This window comes from Podarcis filfolensis (genome assembly GCF_964270895.1).
Source record: "Podarcis filfolensis genome assembly, chromosome: 7".
In the NCBI taxonomy this organism is placed as follows: domain Eukaryota; kingdom Metazoa; phylum Chordata; class Lepidosauria; order Squamata; family Lacertidae; genus Podarcis; species Podarcis filfolensis.
This window is the reverse complement of record NC_139603.1, coordinates 25,023,489-25,048,272: the sequence shown is the minus strand read 5'-3', so window position 1 is coordinate 25,048,272 and position 24,784 is coordinate 25,023,489. Positions and strand designations below refer to the sequence as shown.

At 43.4% G+C, this 24,784-nt stretch overlaps 1 protein-coding gene across 3 annotated transcripts in view; it reads right to left on the bottom strand.

Moving 5' to 3' along the window:
- The window catches only part of PHLPP1 (PH domain and leucine rich repeat protein phosphatase 1), a 160,151-nt gene that overhangs the window by 49,129 nt on the left and 86,238 nt on the right, over positions 1-24,784 (bottom strand). For all 3 annotated transcript variants that reach the window (XR_014550570.1, XR_014550571.1, XM_083623667.1), the window contains exons 3-6: positions 23,618-23,743; positions 10,737-10,903; positions 2,132-2,278; positions 1,157-1,387 (exon numbers count right to left, since the gene is read on the bottom strand). Coding sequence is in view for 1 of the 3 variants with exons in the window: in XM_083623667.1 (XP_083479793.1) it covers positions 1,157-1,387; positions 2,132-2,278; positions 10,737-10,903; positions 23,618-23,743 (671 nt within the window). In the remaining 2 variants the exon portion in view is untranslated. The remainder of the gene's footprint in view (positions 1-1,156; positions 1,388-2,131; positions 2,279-10,736; positions 10,904-23,617; positions 23,744-24,784) is intronic.

Sequence of the window (24,784 nt, the reverse complement as noted above, 5' to 3'; positions counted from 1 at the left end):
TAGACTAAAGCACTGCTTTGAATTCCTCAGAGGATAAAAAAGTGGGGAAGAGGGGTTTATAAACATGAAGCTCTGCACATATTCCAAGTTCTCCATTCGGAAAAGGCATTATAATAAAAGTTTACATCCCACCCAAATCCCAACACTTGACAATGGTGATGTGATGCAATAGGTCAGTATTTTATATTTGGGGTGGGTCACCCAAACCCATACATGCCCATATTATAAATCATGGCAGCTCGAGAGAACTTGTCCTGCTCAGTCCTTGACTTGCTGCAGAAACAAAGGTGATCTATAAAAAGCAGCCACCTGTACAATTTCATTGCACTCTGAAGAGTTCAGTTTTATTTTCAGTGCTGAGCTGACAAGATCGATTAAATCACACAATCAGTAGAATGCTTTGGGGTGCAATGAAAGCTCTGGAAGGACCAGGACTGCACTTCTTTCTTTTTTTAAGTGCTCTCATCCCTAGATTACACCATATGCCATCTTCTAGCATGCATAAGTTAACTCCTCAACCTGCTCTAACTCCTTAACCCATTAAAACACAGGCATCAAATCTATGAGCATTTTAAGAATTTTGTATGATATGTACATTGTTTTAAATGTTGTATTTTTTAAATAAAAAAAATTCTATTCAGTTTGGATGGGGCGGAGAGAAGAGAAGGCCCCACCCATCAGCAGATGTCATTGGTGACATCAGTTGATAGCTAAAGGGGCATGGTTTACGGAAAATGGCCTCATGGGCCAAACCAGACCTTTTGGCAGGCCAAAACTGGCACACAGGTCCTACCCTTGAGGTAAGGGATTGAATCCCTCACATACAAGGTCAATAGTATTTGCATGAAGATGAGTAATTATTTCTGGTTGGTTAAAACAGTCTATTTCTCAATTTTGCAGGCTAATGTAATAATATGACAACTAAACACTGCCAAACCTGCATTTACTGTAGAGGAAGTCACTCTTAATTTGATCGCTTGCGTGAAAAAAGAAGCAGAGATATTTAACAAACATCACCCCTAGCACTGAATGCCCTTGCTCGCAAGTTCAGCATCTGCATATGAAATTTGTGACCAGTCATAGCCAGTATCTTGAAACGATGCGGACAGCCATCTTCACTCTTGAGTTTCAGCCGTTCTCTCGCAAGGTTACGTACCTTAGATCTACATGTTTGATGTGTGGCATTGTGTTCAGCGCCTGCAAGCAGAGCGTTTCCATGCAGTTTCCAGACATACAGAGTTTGTCCATGGCAGGCAGCTTCTCTAACACCTCGGGAATGCCGCTGAACTCATTGAAAGAAAGACCCAGGTAGTTAAGCTGGGGCATCCTTTCCAACTCAGCAGGAAGGCTCTGGAGGAAGTTCCCATCCAACAAGAAGGTCTGTAAGCTGTTGAAGAGAAGAGGGGGTTGTCAACAGCAGCATTAAACCCTCCCCAAAAAACAACTCTTTATAAACATGTATTGCAGCAACTCCAAAGGACCTTCTGGCAGTTCCCCTGTTGTGAGAAGTGAGGTTACAGTAAGGTCACCCTGGATTTACAAATCAGTCCCCTGACAAAATCCTACCATTCCTATTGAAGTTGAAAAGTGTCCCTGGATTCATTGAAAAAAATCTGGTAACCTTAGGCTATAGGGAACCAGGAAGAGGACCTTCCTGGTAGTGGCACCTGCCCTGTGGAACACCCTCCCATCAGATGTCAAACTGATAAACGACGACACGACTTTTAGAAGACATCTGAAGGCAGCCCTGTATCGGGAAGCTTCTAATGTGGGATGCTCTGTTGTGTTTTTGTATATCCTGTTGGAAGCCAGCCAGAGTGGCTGGGGCAACTGAGTCAGATGGATGGAGTACAATCAATCAATCAAATAATAATTGATATTATTATTATTACTGTCTGTATTCTGGACCCAAGTGAAGGTGCTAGTATACAAGAGTTTTCCACTCTTAAGTCCTCTGTATGTGAAGAAGTGAATCATACACAGGCACTTTTGCTGGCCGTTACAGATTTAATTGTGCTTAGGAGTTTAGCACACACTTTTGCCGTGACTCAGGCATCGTTGACCCAGGCTAACCCTCTGGGAGGAGTCGGTGCACTCAGTTTTCATGCTGCCCTTGGCCATCTGTACCTACTTGTTCATATCACCGACGGCTGCTGGAATACTTCTGAGTGCATTGCAGGACACGTTGAGCTCAGTCAAGGTTGGAATGCTGCAGACTGCCAGTGGGAACTCTCCTAAATGATTGTTGGAAAGGTTAAGGCTCCTCAGCTTGCTGAACCTACAATTGGGACGGCGGGGGGGGGGGGGAGAGAAGGAGTAAAACGAAACAATAAATTGCGTATTAAATTAAGGCCGTGTTATGCAGAAGAAGTGAACTACCCATAGACTGTCACCAAGCGGCTGCTTAAGCCACACAAATTTATTTTCCACAGCACTAAGAAAACAATTAGCAATAAGATGCTGGAAGATCTTCGGTATTAATGGTATTCTCTACCAATGTGTTTCTTCATTGACAAAAGGTGTAGACTTAGGAGGGGAAAATATAGCTGGGGGTGATCAAGGGGTTTGCAATAGTGTCCTTAAAACCCCAGGCGTTTACAATTAGAAAATCAGCCGCAGCTCAAATATGTCCTACAAAGTAGGCAAGCTTGCAGAGTTTTAAATGCAGTTATTTAAATCTCTGTGCCTATCTTGCATCAGCAGCCATTGATCATGCCAGTAGTATAGCTGGTGCAAAACTGGAGAGACACAGATTCAGAATTATTTCCCCCCAATTATTATTCTCTTAACTGGGAAAGGATGAATACTTGGAGCAACCTAAGACACCTAAGACACCTAAGGCAACACATCTCTGAGTCGAAATGATTTTTTCCCCCTGAAGGACAGAAATTTCTCCTGGTGTTTAGTATAAATCCTACTTTCCTGCAATTCAGCCTTATAGAAGTACCCTTAAAGGACTACAAAGGTGCTATTTATTTCAATATATACCATGATAAGTTACCATTTGTATTTACCACCCCAAGTTCCAAAATGTTCTGGAAAGTTATCAGCCCTCAATATTATTATTTTTTATCAGCAAACAAGCTGAACACACAAACACCTTTTCTGAAGATGGCAGCTGTGTTGCCCCTGCTGCAGCAAAAACAGCTAAGATTCTCGCGGCACTGTAAACAAGCGCCTAAAACCAAGAAATCAGCCATCTTCCCATTTGTGAAAGGTTGCACAGCTTCACATGGCGTTGATTTTTAATCACCAGAAAGTGGCATTTACAAGCTTTTGTTTTAATGCCCTGTGCTTCATTTATCCCAAAGTTTTGCTAAAAACCTGTTCAAACGTTTCTGCCTGCAATCGTGAGAGCTAGAAACCCATTCTATTTTTAAAAATGCAATCTCAGTTTGTCACCATGTAGTGGCAGGTTCTGCAATCTGAGAAATATTCCATGATCTGCAGCACAACCATAGTCTTGAAAATCCCCACCCCACCCCAATGTAAACCAATTGTACTAAATTATAAGTCTCATGGAGGTGTGTGGATTTAAGGGCTTTCTGAGCAGAAAATATGCACTGCATCGCTTCACTCTTTTTGTCTGTCCTGACTTTACAATCAGACAGAAAATCCTCACCAGAAGCTTTCGAATTTCAGTAAAGCCAGCAAGTGAATCACTGTTAAGTTTTCAATTAGCAGCACTTGTCAGAAAGCAGTTTCTTAGCACCTTAATTAGACATCTCTCACCCTGGGTAACTGCTCTTTAAAAAAGTAAACTAATTCCATAAGGGTTGTTTTTTTTTTTTTTAAAAAAAAAGCTTCCCTTGGAAAGGGAAATTATTCTTTAATTCCTCCTTGGTGATCCCAACACCCCCCAAGCAGAACTTGCCCCTGAACTTAGGCCCATCTTGATTGCAAGAAAAGAGGGGAGGGGGGAAAACGTGAAGTGATTACTCAAGGAAGAAAGGGGACAATCCAAGTTACCAAGCCTGCATGTGCAGCCACATTGTTCAGGTTGCCTAACAACAGGGAGTAGGGTGTGTGTGTGCCTGCAGGCAAGCAGCTAAAGGGCTGAATGCAAAGATCTGTGTCAGCTTCAGATGGATGAGAGGAAGCTCTTTTCCTGACGAAGTTCACTAGAGGGCTTTGTTTTCCCTTCAATCTCCTCCCGGTGCATGATGGGAGTGAGGGAGAGTCATGGAATATACACACCCATAAGAACAGAGGCAATGACAGTATCCATCAAGCATCAAGTTGCTGTTGTTGTTGATGTTGTTGTTGTTTAGTCGTTTAGTCGTGTCCAACTCTTCGTAACCCCATGGACTAGAGCACGCCAGGCACTCCTGTCTTCCACTGCCTCCCGCAGTTTGGTCAAACTCATGCCGGTAGCTTCGAGAACACTGTCCAACCATCTTGTCCTCTGTCGTCCCCTTCTCCTTTTGCCCTCCATCTTTCCCAACACCAGGGTCTTTTCCAGGGAGTCTTCTCTTCTCATGAGGTGGCCAAAGTATTGGAACCTCAGCTTCACGATCTGTCCTTCCAGTGAGCACTCAGGACTGATTTCCTTAAGAATGGAGAGGTTTGATCTTCTTGGAGTCGAATCCATGGGACTCTCAAGAGTCTCCTCCAGCACCATAATTCAAAAGCATCAATTCTTCGGCGATCAGCCTTCTTTATGGTCCAGCTCTCAATTCCATACATCACTACTGGGAAAACCATAGCTTTAACTATACGGACCTTCGTTGGCAAGGTGATGTCTCTGCTTTTTAAGATGCTGTCTAGGTTTGAAGCATCAAGTACCACATCCCAAAAGCACCTGCAGTCAGAGGACTCCCCCAAGGATAGCATCCTTCCTCCCCACCCACCACCAACAGAACTAGGCCAAGAAATTCCTTGGAAAGAATGGAGCTCAGCATTGGTAACCTGGCTGATCCACAAAGTCCAGCTCAGGCATAACTGCTTAGAACAGCCACTGTTTATTAGTCAGAAAACAAGGGGCATTTTCTTAAAAAATAAAGAATTCCCCAAATGGTCCTGAGACCTTCTAGGACTCACAAAATGTTGAAGCTATAGAATTTAGAAAACACTAGAATTAGCCATTATCTAAAGAGAGAACTGTCTGGGTGGTATTGAATGCTGAACTCCTATCTTTGCTGATGCCATTTGTTGTGGTGAGAAGGTCAAACAAATGAGGAAATCAAAGCTAAATAGGTTGCCATTCCTTGATGACGAACATAAACGCTCCAGCCATTTTTTTCCACAGTTTTTTTTGTTATAGTAAAAATATCTAAACAGAAAATATTAGTGCATATTGTTACAAACATGAAAAAGTTTAGCTGTGACCCTGCCTACCCAAACACTATTTGTAAGTCCATTCTTAAACCAAAGCATTCTTAAACCAAGGCGTGCTTTCCCATAGCAGCGGGGGACTCAATTTACAAATGGAACACACTCAACAGAAAGAGGAACATGTTCTGCTTCGAAGGCAAAGTTCACAAACCAAAACACCTACTTCCAGGTTTGCAGCGTTCTTAATCCAAGTTGTTCATAAACTAAGCTGTTCTTAAGCCAAGGTACCACTGTACTCTAAAATCTAAGTTCCATCTTTCTTTCATCTCTCTCATACCTGCTCATAAACAAGATGCCGTAAAGATTTTGGGAGTAATCCCTTCATTGTGTGAACTGCACTGAGGATTCTTTTTTTACAGATTTGTTACCTTGCGATTCACTTCATAAGGTCTTATTCATTGGCCGAAGCATTGTCTCATTTCAAAGAAGGGTAATAAAGTAGGTCTGTCCAACTCCCACACATGAGTTGTCCACCCCACGCAGGCAGTGGCATCTTCTATTCTACCACACTGAATTCATGCCTCTCTCACGTGCTAAAAATTTCCAGTGTCAAGTTTATCTGGAGAAATTTTTATCTTTCACCTTTCCCCAAACTGAAAGAAGAGCTGTTACAATAGGATTGCTCTTTTCATCACAAACACACATTTCTTTTTTGAACCATAAAAGGGCCTGTAATGGAATTCCTCCACAACTCTGCTCTAAATCTCAAGCCAACTTGCATGGGGTGCCCATGAAACATGGCAGTATAGCTACCATCTGAGCTGCATAGTCGTAAACTGAGATTTATTCATTTCTCCGTTTTCCGATACAAAAGAATCACCCAAGATACCGCTGAACAACGACCAGTGTTTATGAAGCTTCTAAATTTATATTGCCAACATGTCAGTGTATTCACATATAAAAAGTGAGGTTAAGTTAATGGAGTGAGGACTCCATTCATGGTAAGAAACATCTTAACAGCCACAATATGAACTTTCTAAGTTTCTTAATGAACAAAATTTAGACAAAGCTGTAGGCTCAGTGGTAGAACATCTGCTTTGCACTCAAAACGTCCCCAGATTCATCTTCTGTCATCTCCAGGAATAAAAGCGTCTCCCCAGTTATGGGGGGGTTACGTTCCTGGGTACCGTGTGTATATGTGAAACAGTGCATAGTGAGGAACACCATCTAAAAAGCCTGTAAATACTCCTCTAAACCTCTGAAAACCCACAACCGCTCCCTCCAAACCTCCTTTCTCAAAAACTCCAACTATCCACAGGCCTCAAAGGTCAGTGCAAAGGCTCATGGGATCACAGTTGCAAAGGCTCCTGGGACTGCTGGTAGTTTTCCTGCTCCTTTGCACCCTTTTCCTGCACTTTTCGGACTCTCTTTGCGCCTTTCAGCAGTTTAAATCAGTTTATTTAATTTATTTCCCAGCGTTGTGCAATATACGGTCATGTGCGACTCAAACTCATGCAGGCAGAGAGACACCTGTATCTGCTCTCTGAAATGCTGGAGAGCTGCCGAAATTCTGTGAGCTAGATGAATCAACTGTGTAAGGCTTATCAGGTTTTTTTCATTGTGGTACTTGGGGAGTTCCCTATGAACCACAATGAAAAAACCTGATATTTTAGGTATTTCCAGCCATTCTGACCAGCAAAAACAGAACAGCCAAGACATTCAATTTTGAGTAATACAAAAAGAAAAGTGTTGTTGTTATGTCTCAATAAGTCACTAAAATGGATTGGGCAAGGGCATCCATTTGCTTTTGGAAGGAATCAGAAGACTGAATGGTCTGGCGGACCTGCCCATCACCATGCTTACGGTCAACTGCTGATAGCTTGCTGGTGGTCCTTACTGTGGGCCACACATGCAGCTAACCATAAAGGTGGCTCTCACACAGTATAGTGCTACGAACAGACTCTCAACAAGGAGAGGCCAGCGGGCAAGTTCAATTTGTGACATGGGTTGAGAGGCAAAATTACAAGGCCACTCTAATTCTCCATGGAAAAGTTCCATGGGAAGTTAATTGCATTGTTTAAAAAGCACGCTTCCCTCAAAATTAGAGGCTAACTTGTCTCCATAGCCTGCCTTCCCTGTAAACTTTCCATTTGGAATGTTCTACTAAAAAAGAGCTTGGTGTGGCGGGTGAAGCTTGCTAATCCAAGGATTGTCAATGCGGTGACTGTAAGCCCACGTGTGCCCTCTGATGCCTTCTCTAGTGCTCACAGCACCCTCCCCTTGCTGGAATTAGGCTTGAAAGAAGCATGCTCCATTTGCGATGTGTGCATGGCTGCAGTGTTTGTTGTGCCCGCAACTGCTTCTCCACTTTGCAAGGTACGCCATCAGATCCCAAAAAGTTTGGCTAACATTTTACCTTGCCTGCTAAGGACCAAGGCTATTTACGCCTTGCGCCAAGGAATTCACACAATCACGCCATGTTTTTAAGACATGTATAATGCTTTTTGAGCACATCAGCAACCTTGCCAAATGGAAAAGCTCAGCTCAATTTTGCTTGCGTGATTGAAGGATACAGGCGCCACAATCCATTCTACTCTTGATATTTCAACATGGGCTCCCTATCGGTCTCTCGCAGCACAGGCCGCTGCTACACTGCATATTAACCTGAGTGAGATTTTCCCCATTGCAGCAGGGTTATGCTTACCCAGAGATAATGCCCAAGGGATATAATGTACCTCACGCACAGCAACAAAGGCCTAATTGCTTTCTTTTCATAGCAGACAAATGGCCGCAGATGAGAGATCAAACCAGGAGCGCGTCCAAATCGCAAGCGCTTTGCTCAACAGATAATAGAACTTTTGTGCTCTCCACAAGGAGAGTCTAAAAGATAAGAGAGAATGGGCAGATTCAAGAGGGACTTTATTAATGCAAATAATATGAACCGAATATGAACTGCCTATATTGAGGCAGACCACTGGTACCTTTAGCTCAGTATTTTCTACTCTACACTGACTGGCAGTGGTCCTTCAGGATTTCAGATGGCAGACATCCCCACCCTTTTATGGTTTTGGTGCAAACTGGTTCTCGGAAATGCTGTCAAGCACATACAGGGGCGATAAGCTCCCCAGTGTACATTTCACAGGAGGGTTCCGCCGCACGTACAGGGAAGACACATGGTCTTAGAGTTAAACTGTGAATATCACAGCAAAGCAAGCTCTCTCCTGGCTGCATGAGGGGAAAGGCCAGAGAATGCCGGCCCTGGGGGATATTTTATACACTGACCGATTACATACTCCAGGCAGAACACACTGCTCAACACACCCCTTCCTTGGAAAAAAGGGGAAAGGAATTTTTGCTGATAAGCAGCCACAGCACAAACCGGCACCCGATAACCAGCGAGTGACAAGACACGACTGTTATCGTTGAATGAAGCCGCTGGAAACCGATAGTTCTGAGAATCACTCGGAATTATACTGAGAATTCCCAACGGAATTCTGCCGGGTCACATTTGGGGAGGCCAAAGGCACGTCTCTGTTCATGAAGGTGTTTTGTTTGATGGAGCAGCTGCTGCTTTGGTGGCTGTTCTGGCTTGAAATCTTGCCAGTTTTTTACCGTCATTTTTATTTGTTTTAATTGCTGGTAATGGCCGCAAGAACCTTGTAGTCGACCGGTGGGGGTGTGGCAGGAGATATAAGATCAAATGGGCTTGCGACTTATCCCCAACCAAAGTACTGCTGTTCAGGATAGCAGCAAGCCAGACCTGCCCTCCTCTAAGGTAATATTGAGCCAATAAGAGGCAAGTTCATTCTTCCTCCTCCCCAACCCAGTTTCGGATCTTTTTCCCAAATGGACCCTCAGCATTCTGTAGTTATTGGGTAGTCATGGAGCATTCTCATTACCTAAGGCTTTTGCCTCTAATCCTTTCAACACCCAACCACCCAATTTCACCATTAGAGGAAACTTTTTTTTTTTTAATTGAAACAAATCCATCCTATGCTGAACTGAGATTTGCTCGTGGCTGTATCACATAAGGCATAATGTAAGTAGCAGAACATTTGAGTACCTGGCTTGCACACTTATAGATAATATATGCACCTGTGTTTATTCTGCATGCTTTATTTTGGTACATGCAGGTCAGTTTTTGGACTTCCTGACATCTCATCATGTAAATATCTCCAAGTCAGACGAAGGATGAAAGCACGACTCTTCGTAGCATTTTTACTTTCTTTGGCCACCAACCCAAGCAATGTTATGAAATGCCTTCTTCCCTTTATGTTCTCTTTTAACCAGTGGTGAGACATTTGGAGGCGGGCGTGAAGAATGGCAACACCCCCTCATGGTGTTGGTGCTTTTTCACTGCCCCAATGTGTCGCTGATGCTTTTAACCAAATAACTCTCTCTCCATCCATCACAACCAAATATGCATAACTGTATAACAGGAGAGGGCAAAGTATAATATTTGGACCAAATGCTGCACACGTTAAGTTTCAACAGAGTTTTGACAGGTTGCTTCACTCATAGAATCCTAGAATCATAGAGTTGGAAGAGACCACAAGGGCCATCGAGTCCAACCCCCTGCCAAGCAGGAAACACCATCAGAGCACTCCTGACATATGGTTGTCAAGCCTCTGCTTAAAGACCTCCAAAGAAGGAGACTCCACCCCACTCCTTGGCAGCAAATTCCACTGTCGAACAGCTCTTACTGTCAGGAAGTTCTTCCTAATGTTTAGGTGGAATCTTCTTTCTTGTAGTTTGGAACCATTGCTCCGTGTCCGCTTCTCTGGAGCAGCAGAAAACAACCTTTCTCCCTCCTCTATGTGACATCCTTTTATATATTTGAACATGGCTATCATATCACCCCTTAACCACTCATCTGCTCCCATTTTATATTATTGTGTTGGTGGGTGTTAGGTGCATAAATTGGACTATTGATAGTACCCTCAGATTTGGAACTAACCATTTGCCTGGAAAAACTGTGATATGGAAGAACTGCCTTCGAAAGAAACCAGCAGGGAAGCAAGCCTTTTAAATGGGAAGAGAGTTGGTTCTTTCTCTCTTGCAAACTGTCAGAAATGACCAACAAGCCAAACCGGCCCAGGACAAAAAAAAGATTATGTGGGCCAGCAACAATTTGTCATTTTCTTTGCAATAGTGATGAAATCAAGCACCTCTAGGGAAGATTCTCCACCCACTTTTGGCAAGGCCCTGTACCCAGAGAGGAACGCACCCACTGTTAAGATACTCTTGCATCAGTGAATTCCCACGACACCATCGTGTTATGTAAAAACTGGGCAAGGCTCTTTTGAATGGCAGTTGGGGACGCCCAATTAGGTCCCGCGGAATCTCGAAAGGGAACAAAGCTGGAAGCTTTTGAGGAGCTGATTTAATCCATTCTAGACAATAGTGAAAAAATGGGAACACAAATTATTATTTTTTTTTTGTTTTAGCTGTTGTTAATGTACCTCTGTAGCTCGTTCAGTCCCCTGGCTGTGGATGGACTAGGGTTCAGCCTTAGGAAGTTTTGCTTCAAATTGAGATGAGTGAGGTCCTGGCTATAGAAGAGGTTGGCAGGGAGATCCTCCAGGCTGCAACATGAGAGATCCACTGAGCTTATTCGCTGCGATGCAATCTACAATGAAACAAGGAACCACAACATTAAAATCAACGAAACACGAGCATTTGGCTTCTTGCTTGACCTGGGGCACTTCCTGTTGTAGTGTTATCTGCTATATCTTAATGGAATACCTGTTTATGGGAGTGAGTGAGTAAGTGAGTCAGTCAGTCAGTCAGTCAGTCTGTGTGTGTGTGGTAAGCCCATGAATATAGTAATTGGTCACCCCAATTCATGCATCACGAATACAGTACATTTTGCAAAAACATGCCCCCAGGGGCTGGAGAGTCCTCTAAACCAGTGGCTCCCAACCTTTTAGTTATGGCAACCCACAAGTCCAAATTTCTTTACTATTGCGAGCCATCAATTTTAGCTTGCATTTTAGCTGCAATTTTGCCTATGCACATTCAAGCAAAAATTTGCGCAGCTCTCCTATTAATGTGGAATTTGTTGAAAGATGTCAGAGTGCCTGTGCATCAGAGGCAAAGCTGTAAGAATCACTCAAAACAACTCCCTGTATGAGCACCTTGGGGCAAACCATCACTGGATCTGCCACCACTGGTCAGAGAGCATGTCCCAAGTGTTAAGATGAAAGACTCAGGCTTTTCTGATATTCGATTACAAGTTTCAACAAAGTGTTAAAAAAAATTGTTGGCATATTATAAGAGCTGTCCATCATACCAGCACATCACATCGGTTAAAAAACAACAACAACCATTCTGTTTATTTATAAAGCCCACCACCCACTTGCCCAGGCTATGTGACCTACAGGTTGGGAAACCCTGCTTTAAACCTCAGAGAAGGAAGAATACAGAGTCAGGAACGTTGTACTTCCCCCTTTTTCTTCCCTTCCCCCAAATATCATTATTTTAGATTTCTAGCCTGTCTCTCAGGGTGAAAGAGAAACCTGGTGAAGAGGGAATATTCAGGGCAAAATAACAGAATCTTCAAATACTAGCTGGTGAACTTACTAATTGCTGGAGGCCTACAAGTTAGGATACAAGGATTCCATTCTCTGTGCATAATGCAAATACTGATCCAGAGAAAAAGGCTATTTTGGGAAGGTCAGCAGAGTATGTCCTGACTGGGTGAAAAGGAAACAAAGGCAGAAAAAGATAGCCCACCATGCTTGCCCCCATCGCAAGGTTACACAGATCTTTCAGCTATTCATTCCAGCACCAAATAAAGCCATGCTGCTCACTTGACGTTTTTACTGCGGCGGCTTTTTAAAACCTCAGCTAAGAATATAATCAAACGAATCATCTAAATTGGACAGAAATGAAAAGGCGAAGTAATACTAATGGCTTTGCAAGCCGTACCCAGGGAAAACAGGCAGGAGTTCATTGCTCTGGAGAACTTAATGACTGAACATTGGCAGTGAGAGAGGCTGGCTGGGTTTGACTGGGTTATTTGAAAAACAAAGATTCCAGAGAAAACTTAATCCAAACTGCCCAAGTTAGAGAGGCATGGTCATAGGAACACTGGGCTCTAATATAGGGTATTTCAAGCACTTTTATATGCTTTATCCTGGTAATTCTCACAATAGATAGCAGTGTGAATCAGGTCAACCTTAGTATTCCCACACTTTAAAGGAGGGTCTCAGAAGAGAGGTGGTGGCTTGCTTCAGATCTGTCTAGTAATAATAATAATAATAATAATAATAATAATAATAATAATAATAATAATAATTATTATTATTATTATTATTATTATTATTTATACCCTGCCCAGCTGGCTGGGTTTCCCCAGCCACTCTGGGCGGCTTCCAACAAAATATTAAAATACAATAGTCCATCAAATATTAAAAGCTTCCCTAAACACGGCTGCCTTCAGATGTCTTCTTAAAGTCTGGAAGTTGTTTTTCTCTTTGACATCTGGTGGGAGGGCGTTTCACAGGGCGGGTGCCACTACCAAGAAGGCCCTTTGCCTGGTTCCCTGTAACTTGGCTTCTCGCAGTGAGGGAACCGCCAGAAGGCCCTCGGCGCTGGACCTCAGCGTCCGGGCAGAACGGTGGGGGTGGAGACGCTCCTTCAGGTATACTGGACCAAGGCCGTTTAGGGCTTTAAAGGTCAGGACCAACGCTTTGAATTGTGCTCGGAAACGTACTGTAATCCTGGTCCGATAAATCATACTTATTTCTGAACAGGGCCAAGGAATTCATGACTCAGGAGATCGGAACCAGATTCTTCCTGGCTCTTGGCAACTTACACCGTACTACATAAGCTTTCAAGTTACTGAGGTAGGGAGGTGGGACACATTTATGGAGCAGTTGATGAAAGGAAAACCGTTCTCATTTTAGCTCCAAGGAAAACGCAAGCAAGCAAAGAACAAGAATTCAAATTTCTTAAGGACATTCCCCACCAGTATAGAGAATTTTCACACATCACACACTAAAAAGGCCCTATTTGGGTGTATGAATGAATTTTGTGAGATGATGGTCCCAACTGGGACTGGGAAGCAAGATAAAAACCAAAACAGAACAAAGGTTAGAAAGCAGAAAACACAGCGCCTTTCAAGTCACATACATGTTCCAGCCAATGCACATTTTCCATTTAGCAAAGAGATAGTTATGTGAAAATAGTGCTTTTAGTGTTATGTGTGAAAAGCATCCCGTGAATTTACTCCAGGTCCATTTTCCAACTAGGAACTCTCCTACTCGCAATGCCAACTGTTATACCGCAAAGGTCATCTCAGAACTGCTTCTCACGTTAGCTCTCTGGCAACGTAACTTACTTTGATAATTGGAATAATTTCATATTGGAATTACCATGCAAAGTATGTGCAGGCTGTTGCATTGGCCATAATCTCAAAACCACAGCAGAATATGCATGAGAAATCAAAAAGTGTGATTGCACAAGCAACACAACTGAGAATTAATTATTTTGGGGGGTTGGTATTATTGGGTTGTGGTTTTTATTTTGATTATATATATATATATATATATATATATATATATATATATATTGTCATTTTTATGTTGATCTTTTCTGTGAAACGCCCAGGGGTATAGGGCAGTATACAAAATTCAATAAATAAATAATAAAAATAAAATAATTCATTTTGCACTTTTCAAAAGCTGCGCTCATATTTAACCACCATCAATGAAAATTTGCTCTGTACAAAGCTACATACTATTTGCGTATCACTCAGAAGACAGCAGCTGAAAGCCCCACTTAGAAGCCAATTCTAGAGTTTTAACACGGGCAGGAATTATGTGAAATGGGAAAGGAGAATCTTCCTTGCTAGGCAACAAAACATAGCAGAGGGTGTGAACTAGCGCTTAAGGCATGGGTAAGCAAACTAAGGCCCAGGGGTTGGATCTGGCCCAATTGCCTTCTAAATCCAGCCCACAGACGGTCCAGGAATCAGCGTGCTTTTACGTGAGTAGAATGTGTCCTTTTATTTAAAATGCATCTCTGGGTTACAGTGGTGCCTCGCAAGACGAAATTAATCTGTTTTGCGAGTCTCTTCGTCTTGCGTTTTTTTCGGCTTGCGAAGCACGGCTATTAGCGGCTTAGCAGCTATTAGCGGCTTTAAGAAAACAAGGAAACAAAGGAACAAAGGAAACAAACTCGCAAGAACTCGCAAGACGTTTCGTCTTGCGAAGCAAGCCCATAGGGAAAATCGTCTAGCGAAGCGACGCAAAAACCGAAAAACCCTTTCGTCTTGCGCGTTTTTCGTTTTGCGAGGCATTCGTCTTGCGGGGCACCACTGTATTTGTGAGGCATAGGAATTCGTTCATTCCCCCTCCCATATAGATAGATAGGTAGGTAGGTAGGTAGGTAGGTAGGTAGTACGGCCCCCACACAAGGTCTGAGGGACAGTGGACTGGCCCCCTACTGAAAAAATTTGCTGACCCCTGGTTTAACGAATTGGCACTTCAACAACTAAAGTTTTTTTTTTTTTAAAGTAGTCAACTAGGATGATCTTAAGTCTATTAATCACTCTAGCTTTAATTGATCTGTGTGTGTTTTTTGAAGTGCTGCCTAAGCAGACAGCACTTTTGAATTTATAAACAAGGGTTTAAAAACAGTTAATCTAACAAATGAACTTGCTTGGTTTTCAGACCCACGCGCCCATTTGGAAATCTGTCATTGGCATCGCAAAATACCGATTAACAAGAGGAAAAACTGGGGGTTTTCAGCACCCCACCCCCACCCCGACACCAATGCTATTCCAAACAGGAAACACATTTACGCATACTATAAACCAAATGAAACTCAAGTCATGTTCCAGCTAAACATCAGGAAAAAGAGCTGTTTGACAGTGAAACTGTCTGCCTTGGGAGGTTGTGGACTCTCCTCCCTTGAAGGTTTTAAAGCAGAGGTTGGATGGCGATCTGTCATGGATGCTTTAGCTGAGATTCCTGCATTGCAGGGGGTTGGACTAGATGACCCTCAGAGTCCCTTCCGACTCTGCCATCCTTTGATTCAAATGTACAAAAACAGGCTACCCCCTCAGAACAAGCCATTGATTAAAGCCTATTTTTTAAAAAAAGATTTAAAAAATTGGGAGCGGCAGGTCAGAGCAAAAGGAGATGACTAATGGCCCTACAGGCAACAAAGCCAAACTTCGAGTGGTACCTTTTCATGGGGGGGTGGAGATTCCTCCTGCCCCCCCCCAACCACTTTGGAGCAGGAAGGCAGGCTCAACCATTTCAGAGTGGGTGCAACACTGTCAATCATGGTGGTCCTAAGGTATATTTCTAAAACTACAGGAAATCTGCCTATTTTGAGCACCTGGGTGGAGCACTGGCAACTGTGTGGGTCTCAAGAGTGTGCCATTCCTAATAAAATAATGCCAGTAAATTCTGTACGAGAAGTAAAGAGGAATTCAAGAAAGCAAGATACGCCATGCAAGTCTGACAGCAGAAAGAGGAAGCAATTGAAGCATGTTCTATTGCTAGCTTGCACTCCAAAGTGCAGAGTCTTGTAAATCATCATTATTTGAAAACCACTTGCTGTTCACCCACAGAAAGACCAAGTCATAACCACATCCTCTCTAGATAATTTCTGGGTACCGAGAATTATTTTGAGGACGGTGGCAAACTAAAAGCTATCCCGCCAGGACAGAAGTAACTCCATCTCTAGTCATAAATCTCACGTGACAAATCCAAGTTTCTCTGTATGGTGTGTAGAAGCACCAAAACAGGACAGGGAAGTGGGGCACACTTCATCTTTCCAGAACAATACAGGCGGCGGTGGGAAAGGAAGGTTTAGAGTTCAGTTGGTAGAGCATGAGACTCTTAAGCTCAGGGCTGTCGGTTTGATTCCCATAGTGGGCAAAATATTGCTGAACTGCAGGGGGTTGAACAAAATGACTCTTGGGTGCCCATATGAACCCCTGCAATTCTGTGAATTCTTAATTTTTTAAAAATTGCCTCCTTCAGAAACACAGTTTGAAGCCAACGCATCCAAAAACATGGTCCACAAAAAGGAAAACCGAAAAGGTGCCACTTGCAAAAGTGCCAATTCTATACCCTGCCTCTGTTGTTAAAGATTCTACAAGTCGTCTTCTCGGACTCCAACTCCCATTCTTTCTGACCACTGGCCATGCTGACTGAGGGAGTCTATCAATGCCTAGAGAGATTCAGGTTCCCCATCCCTGATAAAAAACAATGTACTATGGTCCTGCAGCTTGCCCTCCCACCAGGAAACTCAGGGTGGAGTACGTAGAAGTTATGCCATTTTAACAATCACTACCTGAGTTTGCGGCCAAGTGGAAAACTGAACTCACACCTCTTTGGGTCAAGCGACTGTAGGACATTCCCCGACACAAAGTTGTGGTGGCAACAGATTTGATCTCACTGGTTTAAATTACGTAGGCTAAATAAAAAAATTGTTTTAACTGTCAAATAAAGGTATGCGGCTTTCTTGTCAGCATCGCTTTAAGAAAACATATATAAAATCTAACCGAGCAGAAAATTACAAGTTGACAGGAACATATTCATGACCTTGCTTCATCAAATCAGAACCTGTCAAGTCTTGTAAAAGTAAACGTTACAATTAAGGAATTGTATCTCACATTAAACTCTTCTTTTTACCTAAATAGCCAGGGAAACGGCCACAAAAATCACATCAGTCCTAACTTTGTCTCCACGTTTCAGGCTCCTCAATAAAAACAGTGTCTAATTTAGGAGAAAGAAAGACCTGAAGATTTCCCACATTTTGTACTATCAGTTAATGGTTTGACAGAAGACACATACCCTCCAAGAAACCCCTCATTAGTAACAGAGCTTCAGTATAGGGGAGAAATTGTCTTAGTCCATTGCATTACGGAAGAAGAAGAAGAAGAAGAAGAAGAAGAAGAAGAAGAAGAAGAAGAAGAAGAAGAAGAAGAAGAAGAAGCAGCAGCAGCAGCAGCAGCAGCTTATAGGCCCCCAGAGGACATCTAGATGTTGAACTTACAACTCCCATTACCTCTACTGGCCATGGTGTCTGTTACAGGAGGAGGAAATCTAGTTGTGGTATGTAGCCTACTACTCAATTTGACAGGTGTCAATCACATGCATGCATTGCAAAGGGAAATCCTCAAACTGGTCCCATCAGCTATTATCCCAGTGACCTCCCCCTCAGTACAAACTAGAAGGGTTATTCATTTAACCTATGATCATTTTTATGGTCTGCGCCCTTGCCCAACTGTGAAGCATTTTATCCTTGGGTGGGCTTTTCTCAAATTACAATGTATTGATATTCTCAGGCATGAAGGTGAACCTTTTCTCTCCCGCAAAAGAAGAATTGTTCGCGTGTTCCCAATAAATTTGCTGAGATGAAAGTTCACTGTCCCCTTAACTTTGATTTTCTGCAGGTAGCACAAGCAAACTCCTACCTCTGTTGCAAGTGAACATGAAGCAAAAAAAAAGCACTGCACTGTTTGAAGGCAGCATGTTTGCGCAATGTAAGGAATATATATAAACTGTATGTAGCAAGAACCAAACGATTATTACATCAATGGCAGTTTGGCTGGAGAAACAGTTTCTAATCTGTGTGCCCCATCATGGAGCTTGTTAAAAGCTGGGAGTGTGGAAATGCATCTCTCAGTAGTTAGAGTGTCACCATTCACCACTTTCAACCAAGGATGGAGTCACTTCCCTATGGGGACCTCAATACCATTTAGATCCAGGAATCCTATGGGCAGGGCATGCCTTCAGCGTAGCTCCTTACTATCCCAAAAAACCCCCGAAGATCATGGGCACTGGGCCCATCACCTCCTGGCAAATAGAAGGGGAAGAAATGGAGGCAGTGAGAGATTTTACTTTCTTGGGCTCCATGATCACTGCAGATGGTGCTGGAGGAGACTCTTGAGAGTCCCATGGACTGCAAGTAGATCAAACCTCTCCATTCTGAAGGAAATCAGCCCTGAGTGCTCACTGGAAGGACAGATCCTGAAGCTGAGGCTCCAATACTTTGGCCACCTCATGAGAAGAGAAGACTCCCTGGAAAAGACCCTGATGTGGGGAAAGATGGAGGGCACAAGGAGAAGGGGGCAACAGAGGACGAGATGGCTGGACAGTGTTCTCGAAGCTATCAGCATGAGTCTGACCAAACTGCGGGAGGCAGTGGAAAACAGGAGTGCCTGGCATGCTCTGGTCCATGGGGTCACAAAGAGTCGGACACCACTAAACGACTAAACAACAAAATCCAAAGCTCGCCCAGTCAGAAGGTAGGAGGACAACTCACAAGCACCAAAACCATGCCATTGCCCACAGGCTATGCATGATGCTGTTTCAAAACATTACAGGAACAGCATGGAAAGCACCCACAGAGAAATAGTCCTTACATGGCTGCAGATAACTTATGAATCAGTGTTCATCCTTGGTTGACTCAGCCCTGAGTGACCACGTAAAGAGCACCCATCAGTTGTCTTGAGTATAAAGAAGTGTTCAGAGTTTAACACAAGAATCCATTACATGAACTTGCCAGTGACATCCTATAAGGAACAGGTGGTCTGCACACCATATGGTGTTTTCTGTTGCTGTTTAAAACACCACAACTGCAATGATATGTTCACTCTGATCCTGCCACTGGTCAATCTATTCTGGTAAATATGACCAGGCATGTGGTAAATTAAAAACTCTTTAGTGTTCAAAGAGCAACATAGCTCCAAGAGCACTTCTTTTCTTCTAAGTTCCAAAGCGTTCTCCTCAAAGTTCTGCAAGAGAAAGTTCGATCTATCTTCAATAAGACTGTCGCACCAAACTAGGGAAATACGGTGGTACCCCGGGTTACATACGCTTCAGATTACAGTGGTACCTCGGGTTAAGTACTTAATTCGTTCTGGAGGTCCGTTCTTAACCTGAAACTGTTCTTAACCTGAAGCACCACTTTAGCTAATGGGGCCTCCTGCTGCCGCTGCACCGCCGGAGCACGATTTCTGTTCTCATCCTGAAGCAAAGTTCTTAACCTGAAGCACTATTTCTGGGTTAGCGGAGTCTGTAACCTGAAGTGTATGTAATCTGAGGTACCACTGTAAATACGTTTCAGGTTACAGACTCGGCTAACCCAGGAATAGTACCTCGAGTTAAGAACTTTGCTTCAGGATGAGAACAGAAATCGTGCTCCGCCGCCGCAGAAGCCCCCATTAGCTAAAGTGGTGCTTCAAGTTAAGAACAGTTTCAGGTTAAGAACGGACCTCCAGAACGAATTAAGTACTTAACCCGAGGTACCACTGTACTGATTCCGGATTCCAGCCCCCACAGAGGTCTATGAATGCAGGCTTCCCCTTTTCAGACGTCTATCCTAAACACATGGTAAGTCAATCTTGCAACCACAGGCAACGGCACAGCTTCACTGACCTTTTTAGCATGTGGAGCCTCTTCACACAATTAACACATAAAGAGGGACTATAAAATAATCCTGTTCTAGTCCTGCAGTTTATAGATGTGAATACATACATGCATGTAGAACTGGATTGGGGAAGCTTCAGCCCTCTTGATTTTGTTGCGCTACAAACCCCATTATCTCTGATTCTTGGCCATACTGGTTGGGGTCGATTGGAGCTGGAGCTGGAGCTGGAGTCCAGCAATATCTGGTCCAAACAATTCCCCACTCTGATCAAGGACATGGCAAACCAGGTCTAGATACCGTACCCTCCCCCCAAATCACCCCCCCCAAACACATACGACATTTTCTCCCCATGTCCAAGTGTTAATTAAAAAGTAAATTTTAGAGATGACACAACTACACACAAATCTCAACATTTCTCTACACAGTCCAATAGCTCTCTAAATATATATTTAGCAAGAAAAGGAACTGGTGGGGTGGGGAAGAGTTTCAGTCACTGAACTGTATTCACTTACGGCACAAATGCAAATTTACACAAAGGGATGGATTCTAGAACAGGACGCATGTGCGAATAGCAAAGCCATGAACCACAAATATACGTCAGTCACATTCATGGCAACTTGCTCAACCTTCTTAAGTTTCATTCGTCCCCCCTAACGCATCTCAACTCACGTATACAATACATGGGCCTGTGTATAATATTTGAGCACTAGGTAAGAGGAAGGCAGGGAACCTTCTTATGAGGAAAATGAAGGTGAGCAGGGCTTTTTCTCCAATTCCAGCACCTCTCAGGTGGGCACCATTGCCATTTAAGAGGACAAGGGAGGTGTCCGTGTTGAGTTCCGGCACCCCTTTTTCTAGAAAAACAGCACTGAAGGTTAGTGTTAACCACTGGCATACAATCAAGAGGTATGTAAAATTATGAAACAAAGATGAAATAAATATATCTCAAAGCAAGTAAAATAATAAAATAAATAATGAAGAGGAACAACAAGCAACCAGCCTCATCCACAGTCAACGGCCTCAAGTTATTGGGGCTACCACTTCACTACACATTTAGGAATCCTGGTGCTGTTCAACAACAGGGCAAGAAGTGGTTCCTGTTGCCTTGCCTAAAGGTGAGCAGAAAGAGAGATTTAGAGGGCACTGGGGTGTCTTTACCTTGTAAGGTAAGGGTAAAGGGACCCCTGACCATTAGGTCCAGTCGTGGCCGACTCTGGAGTTGCGGCGCTCATCTCGCTTTATTGGCCGAGCTGCTTCTGGCGAACCAGAGCAGCGCACGGAAACGCCATTTACCTTCCCGCCGGAGCGGTACCTATTTATCTACTTGCACTCTGACATGCTTTCGAACTGCTAGGTTGGCAGGAGCAGGGACTGAGCAACGGGAGCTCACCCCATCGCGGAGATTCGAACCGCCGACCTTCTGATCGGCAAGTCCTAGGCTCTGTGGTTTAACCCACAGCGCCACCCGCGTCCCTGTCTTGCCTTGTACTAGCCGACAAATTGCTGGATGAGTTCCTATCTCTCTCGGGAATGTGTTAGGTGGCTGCAGATGACTCATTATTGTCGTGCACTTCCTATGAACTCCCAGAACCCCTTATAACTTCCAGGCCCTGTATAAAAAGGTCAACAGTGTCTCAATACTGTAACAGGAATGGAGGGTTTCCAAGTAGCTGAATGCACACTGTAGTAAGTTACCGCTGTCTGTATTGACTCTCTATTCACCCATCACAAAAGAAAAAACTCATGGAGGAGGAGACTGAACAGAATTACTAGACAGCCTCCCTTTTCTCCTCCTCTTTCTGCTTACAACTTAGACACCCACAAACTTAGACACCCAAATCCAACAAACCACAAACATTTCGATACTATCAAGTCATTTATCTTAAAATGTCAAGTCACACGGTCACCACACAATCCAACAGAATTTGTGGGAAACACAAGCAAATTGGCTTGCATGGTTTTGCCAAATCCTGGGCTCTGTTGTGGTGAGCAAGTTTATATGGCATCAGCATGCAAAGCAAAGAAGATGTCAACTGCGACTTGCATGGAGATTTGAGCTTACACTGGCAACTTTCCCAACGCAGCTGAACAAAGAGTAAGAGAAGGCACAGGGTGGTACACAGTAATCTCATGCAATCAGTAATTTTTTCTTCTTCACTCAATCTTCCCCATACTTCTAAACTTTTATTATTTTTATGCTGCTTCACTCTAATTTAGATCTGCCTTAATTTCCAAGACAAGCTGTTGGAAATAAGGAGACAACTGCTCTCCCAGAAAGAGGATAACCAGAACTAATGAGCAGCTTTCATTCTGGAGCACACAATTACAATCAAGTTGAATGCGACAGTGAGGGGAGGGGAAAACCAAGGGGGGGGGAGGTCTCTTGTCTGGCTGAGGTGTTTCCACCTGGCACTACTTCTACTTGTTCAGTTTGCAAAGGAAGAAAGTGAAGCAGACAGGCAAAGTGAGAGAAGAAGATGGGAAAACAGCAAGGATACACAGGCCACACAAATGTCACATTAAGATAGCTGCCACCACTGAGGTTCTGGGGGAGTGTGTGTGTGTGTGTGTGTGTGTGTGTGTGTGTGTGTGTGTGAATGCACATTAAGTTTTCACATGTACAAGCCTATTTCACATTGAAACCGTCTAACCGTCTTAAACAACTGTAATCCTCTTGATTACGATTACTCTCTATCACAACGTGTCATGGAAAATTATAGGAGTATTCAATCACAACGCACCTCAGGTTCAGAATTTGTTTACTTTTGTGCACAGTAGGCTAGTACGACCACTCATAAACCCCTCTCTGCCTTCCTTCCAGGAAAACTGGAAGCATCAATGGCACATTCCAACCATTGTGGGGACGACCACTCAGTGTGGGTGCAACTTGTGTGGAACAATCCCAGCAATGTTTTTGTGCTGATTTTGTCCTCATATATTATACACCGCCTTGAAATGTTTCGATAAAAATGCCGATTATAAATATGCAAATAAACAGACAGAATGATGACAGGAACCACCACCTAAAGTTCAAGTTTGTGAGAGTGTGGCACTCCATTTGCTACTACTTCCGTTATTATTATTAATAATAATAAATGGCCAACTGAAGTCCCAGGGCAGATTGCAACAATTTAAAATACAACATTAAAAACAACTTAGAGCAGTGTTTCCCAATTAGCCGTTTTTCAAAACCCAAGCCATGGTCCTGTTACTTTTGAAAATTTCGATAACTCTATGGTAGTTTTTGTTATGTGGATGGCGCCACAGACCCTCCAGGGTCCACGGACCGCCAACTGGGAACCACTGACTTAGAGCAGGCATGTCCAGCAGGTAGATCGTGATCTACCAGTAGATCCATGAACGTCTGCGGTAGATCACTGGTAGATCACTGGCTCCCCCAAAGAAGTTCAAAAAGTTTGCCCTGCACACCTAAGAAACTGTGCTTTTCCTTCTCTCAAAAAAACCCAAAACTCAACTTTGACCTGAAGCCCCAAAAAGGGGGTAGATCACTGCCAGTAGATTGCAGTCTCTTGGGAGCTGGTCACCCCTGACTTAGAGCATTTGTCCTGGGCCTATGTAAAATTTTATCAAATTTGTGGTGGCAGTGGGAATAAAGAAGAATCAATCATTCCCCATTGGGGGGCGGGGAGTGATGACTACAGTCCAAGCTGCACATACAAGTTGCTGCCTGGCTGGAATAAGCTGAAGTGGTACAGCAGCTAAGAGCATGAGCTGGAAAGTCCTTCCACCGTATCCCTCCTGGATGGCCTTAAAGGAGCCTTTGTCTATCAACCCCCACCTGCTGCCTGTAATAGGAGGAGAATAGTGCTGGTCAACGTTAACTTGGAATTGCCCGCGCCACACCCATTTTGTCAATGGCGCAGGTGATTTTTGTACAATATACTGGGTATTCTGAATAACCGGAAGAGTCCAAAGCTCGTCTTACCTTTGAAGCTTGCCGTAGCCACCGCAAGTACTCAGTGAAAGTGTCGAAACAGATGTAGTAACTCTGGCTCTGAGGTCCAGAAGAGCTAAATGCTAAACAGTGCTGGTGCTTTTTAACTTCTTCAACCTGCATTTTTAAGGGGGGGGGGAGGATTAAAAAAAACACAAAACCCAATATGAGTAAATTCAACTATTTTTGATTAAATTGCTTTACTGTGTATTTCAATTAGGAGTAGTTATATTTTTAATAGATTGGTTTTATACTTGCTATTTTGCTGTTGGCTTTTGCTTGTGAACCACCCTGACTTTTCTTTTTGAAACAAAAGGCAATATTTAAATACTAACAATACTTTTTAAAGATGGAAGCTGAGCCTCTGAATTAACCAGCAGCGGTGCTAAACTAAAGGGTCTTGCCACTGCAAGGATTTCCTCCTGTGCAATGGGACTTCTCCCCCAATCTTCTCCCCCTGCCCTCCTCCCCAGTTCAGCTCCAGAGGGTTAGGGAAACCTCAAAGAAGAGATTTAGGGGGTGCACAGAGTGAGGGAGGTGGAGTCCCATCATAGAAGCAGAAATCCTCACTCTTGAGGGACCAGAGCTGCTTTGCAACCTAATCAAGACTCAAAAAGACTCAAAGACTTCCAGTGTGACAGAAAAGCGATGTGTACAACATTTAACGTTACACAGTTCCCAGAGTGGATGTGTTGTTGAGGCCAAAGTAAGCCGAGAACGCCATCCTAAATCATTCAGACTCCATTCATTTGGACATGTAAAGCGTAAATGAGTTTTCAAGTTCCACAGAATTATGCAAAAATGTTTGGTGCCATGCAGGCTGCAATGCTATCCATATTTACCTGGAATTAAGCCCCACTGAATACAATGGGACTTCCTTTTGGGTAAACCCTCAAAGGATTACACTTGTCAATCTAGATACCTCTATGAACCAGGAGGTATTAGGAGGCCAATTGGGTCTGAAAGCACAAGGTCACAGTTCTTAATACCTCATTTCAGCTTTACGGCAAGATCTTTTAATTAGCAAGTTGTCAACACCATTCTGCCTCTTAGATTCACCACACCCTTCTTGAGGGAAACAGAACAGCTGATATGCAAAACTGCTGGGGTGCATGAAGTATAGCGTGTGCTGCTAATGTATGGGGTGGGGTGGGGAAT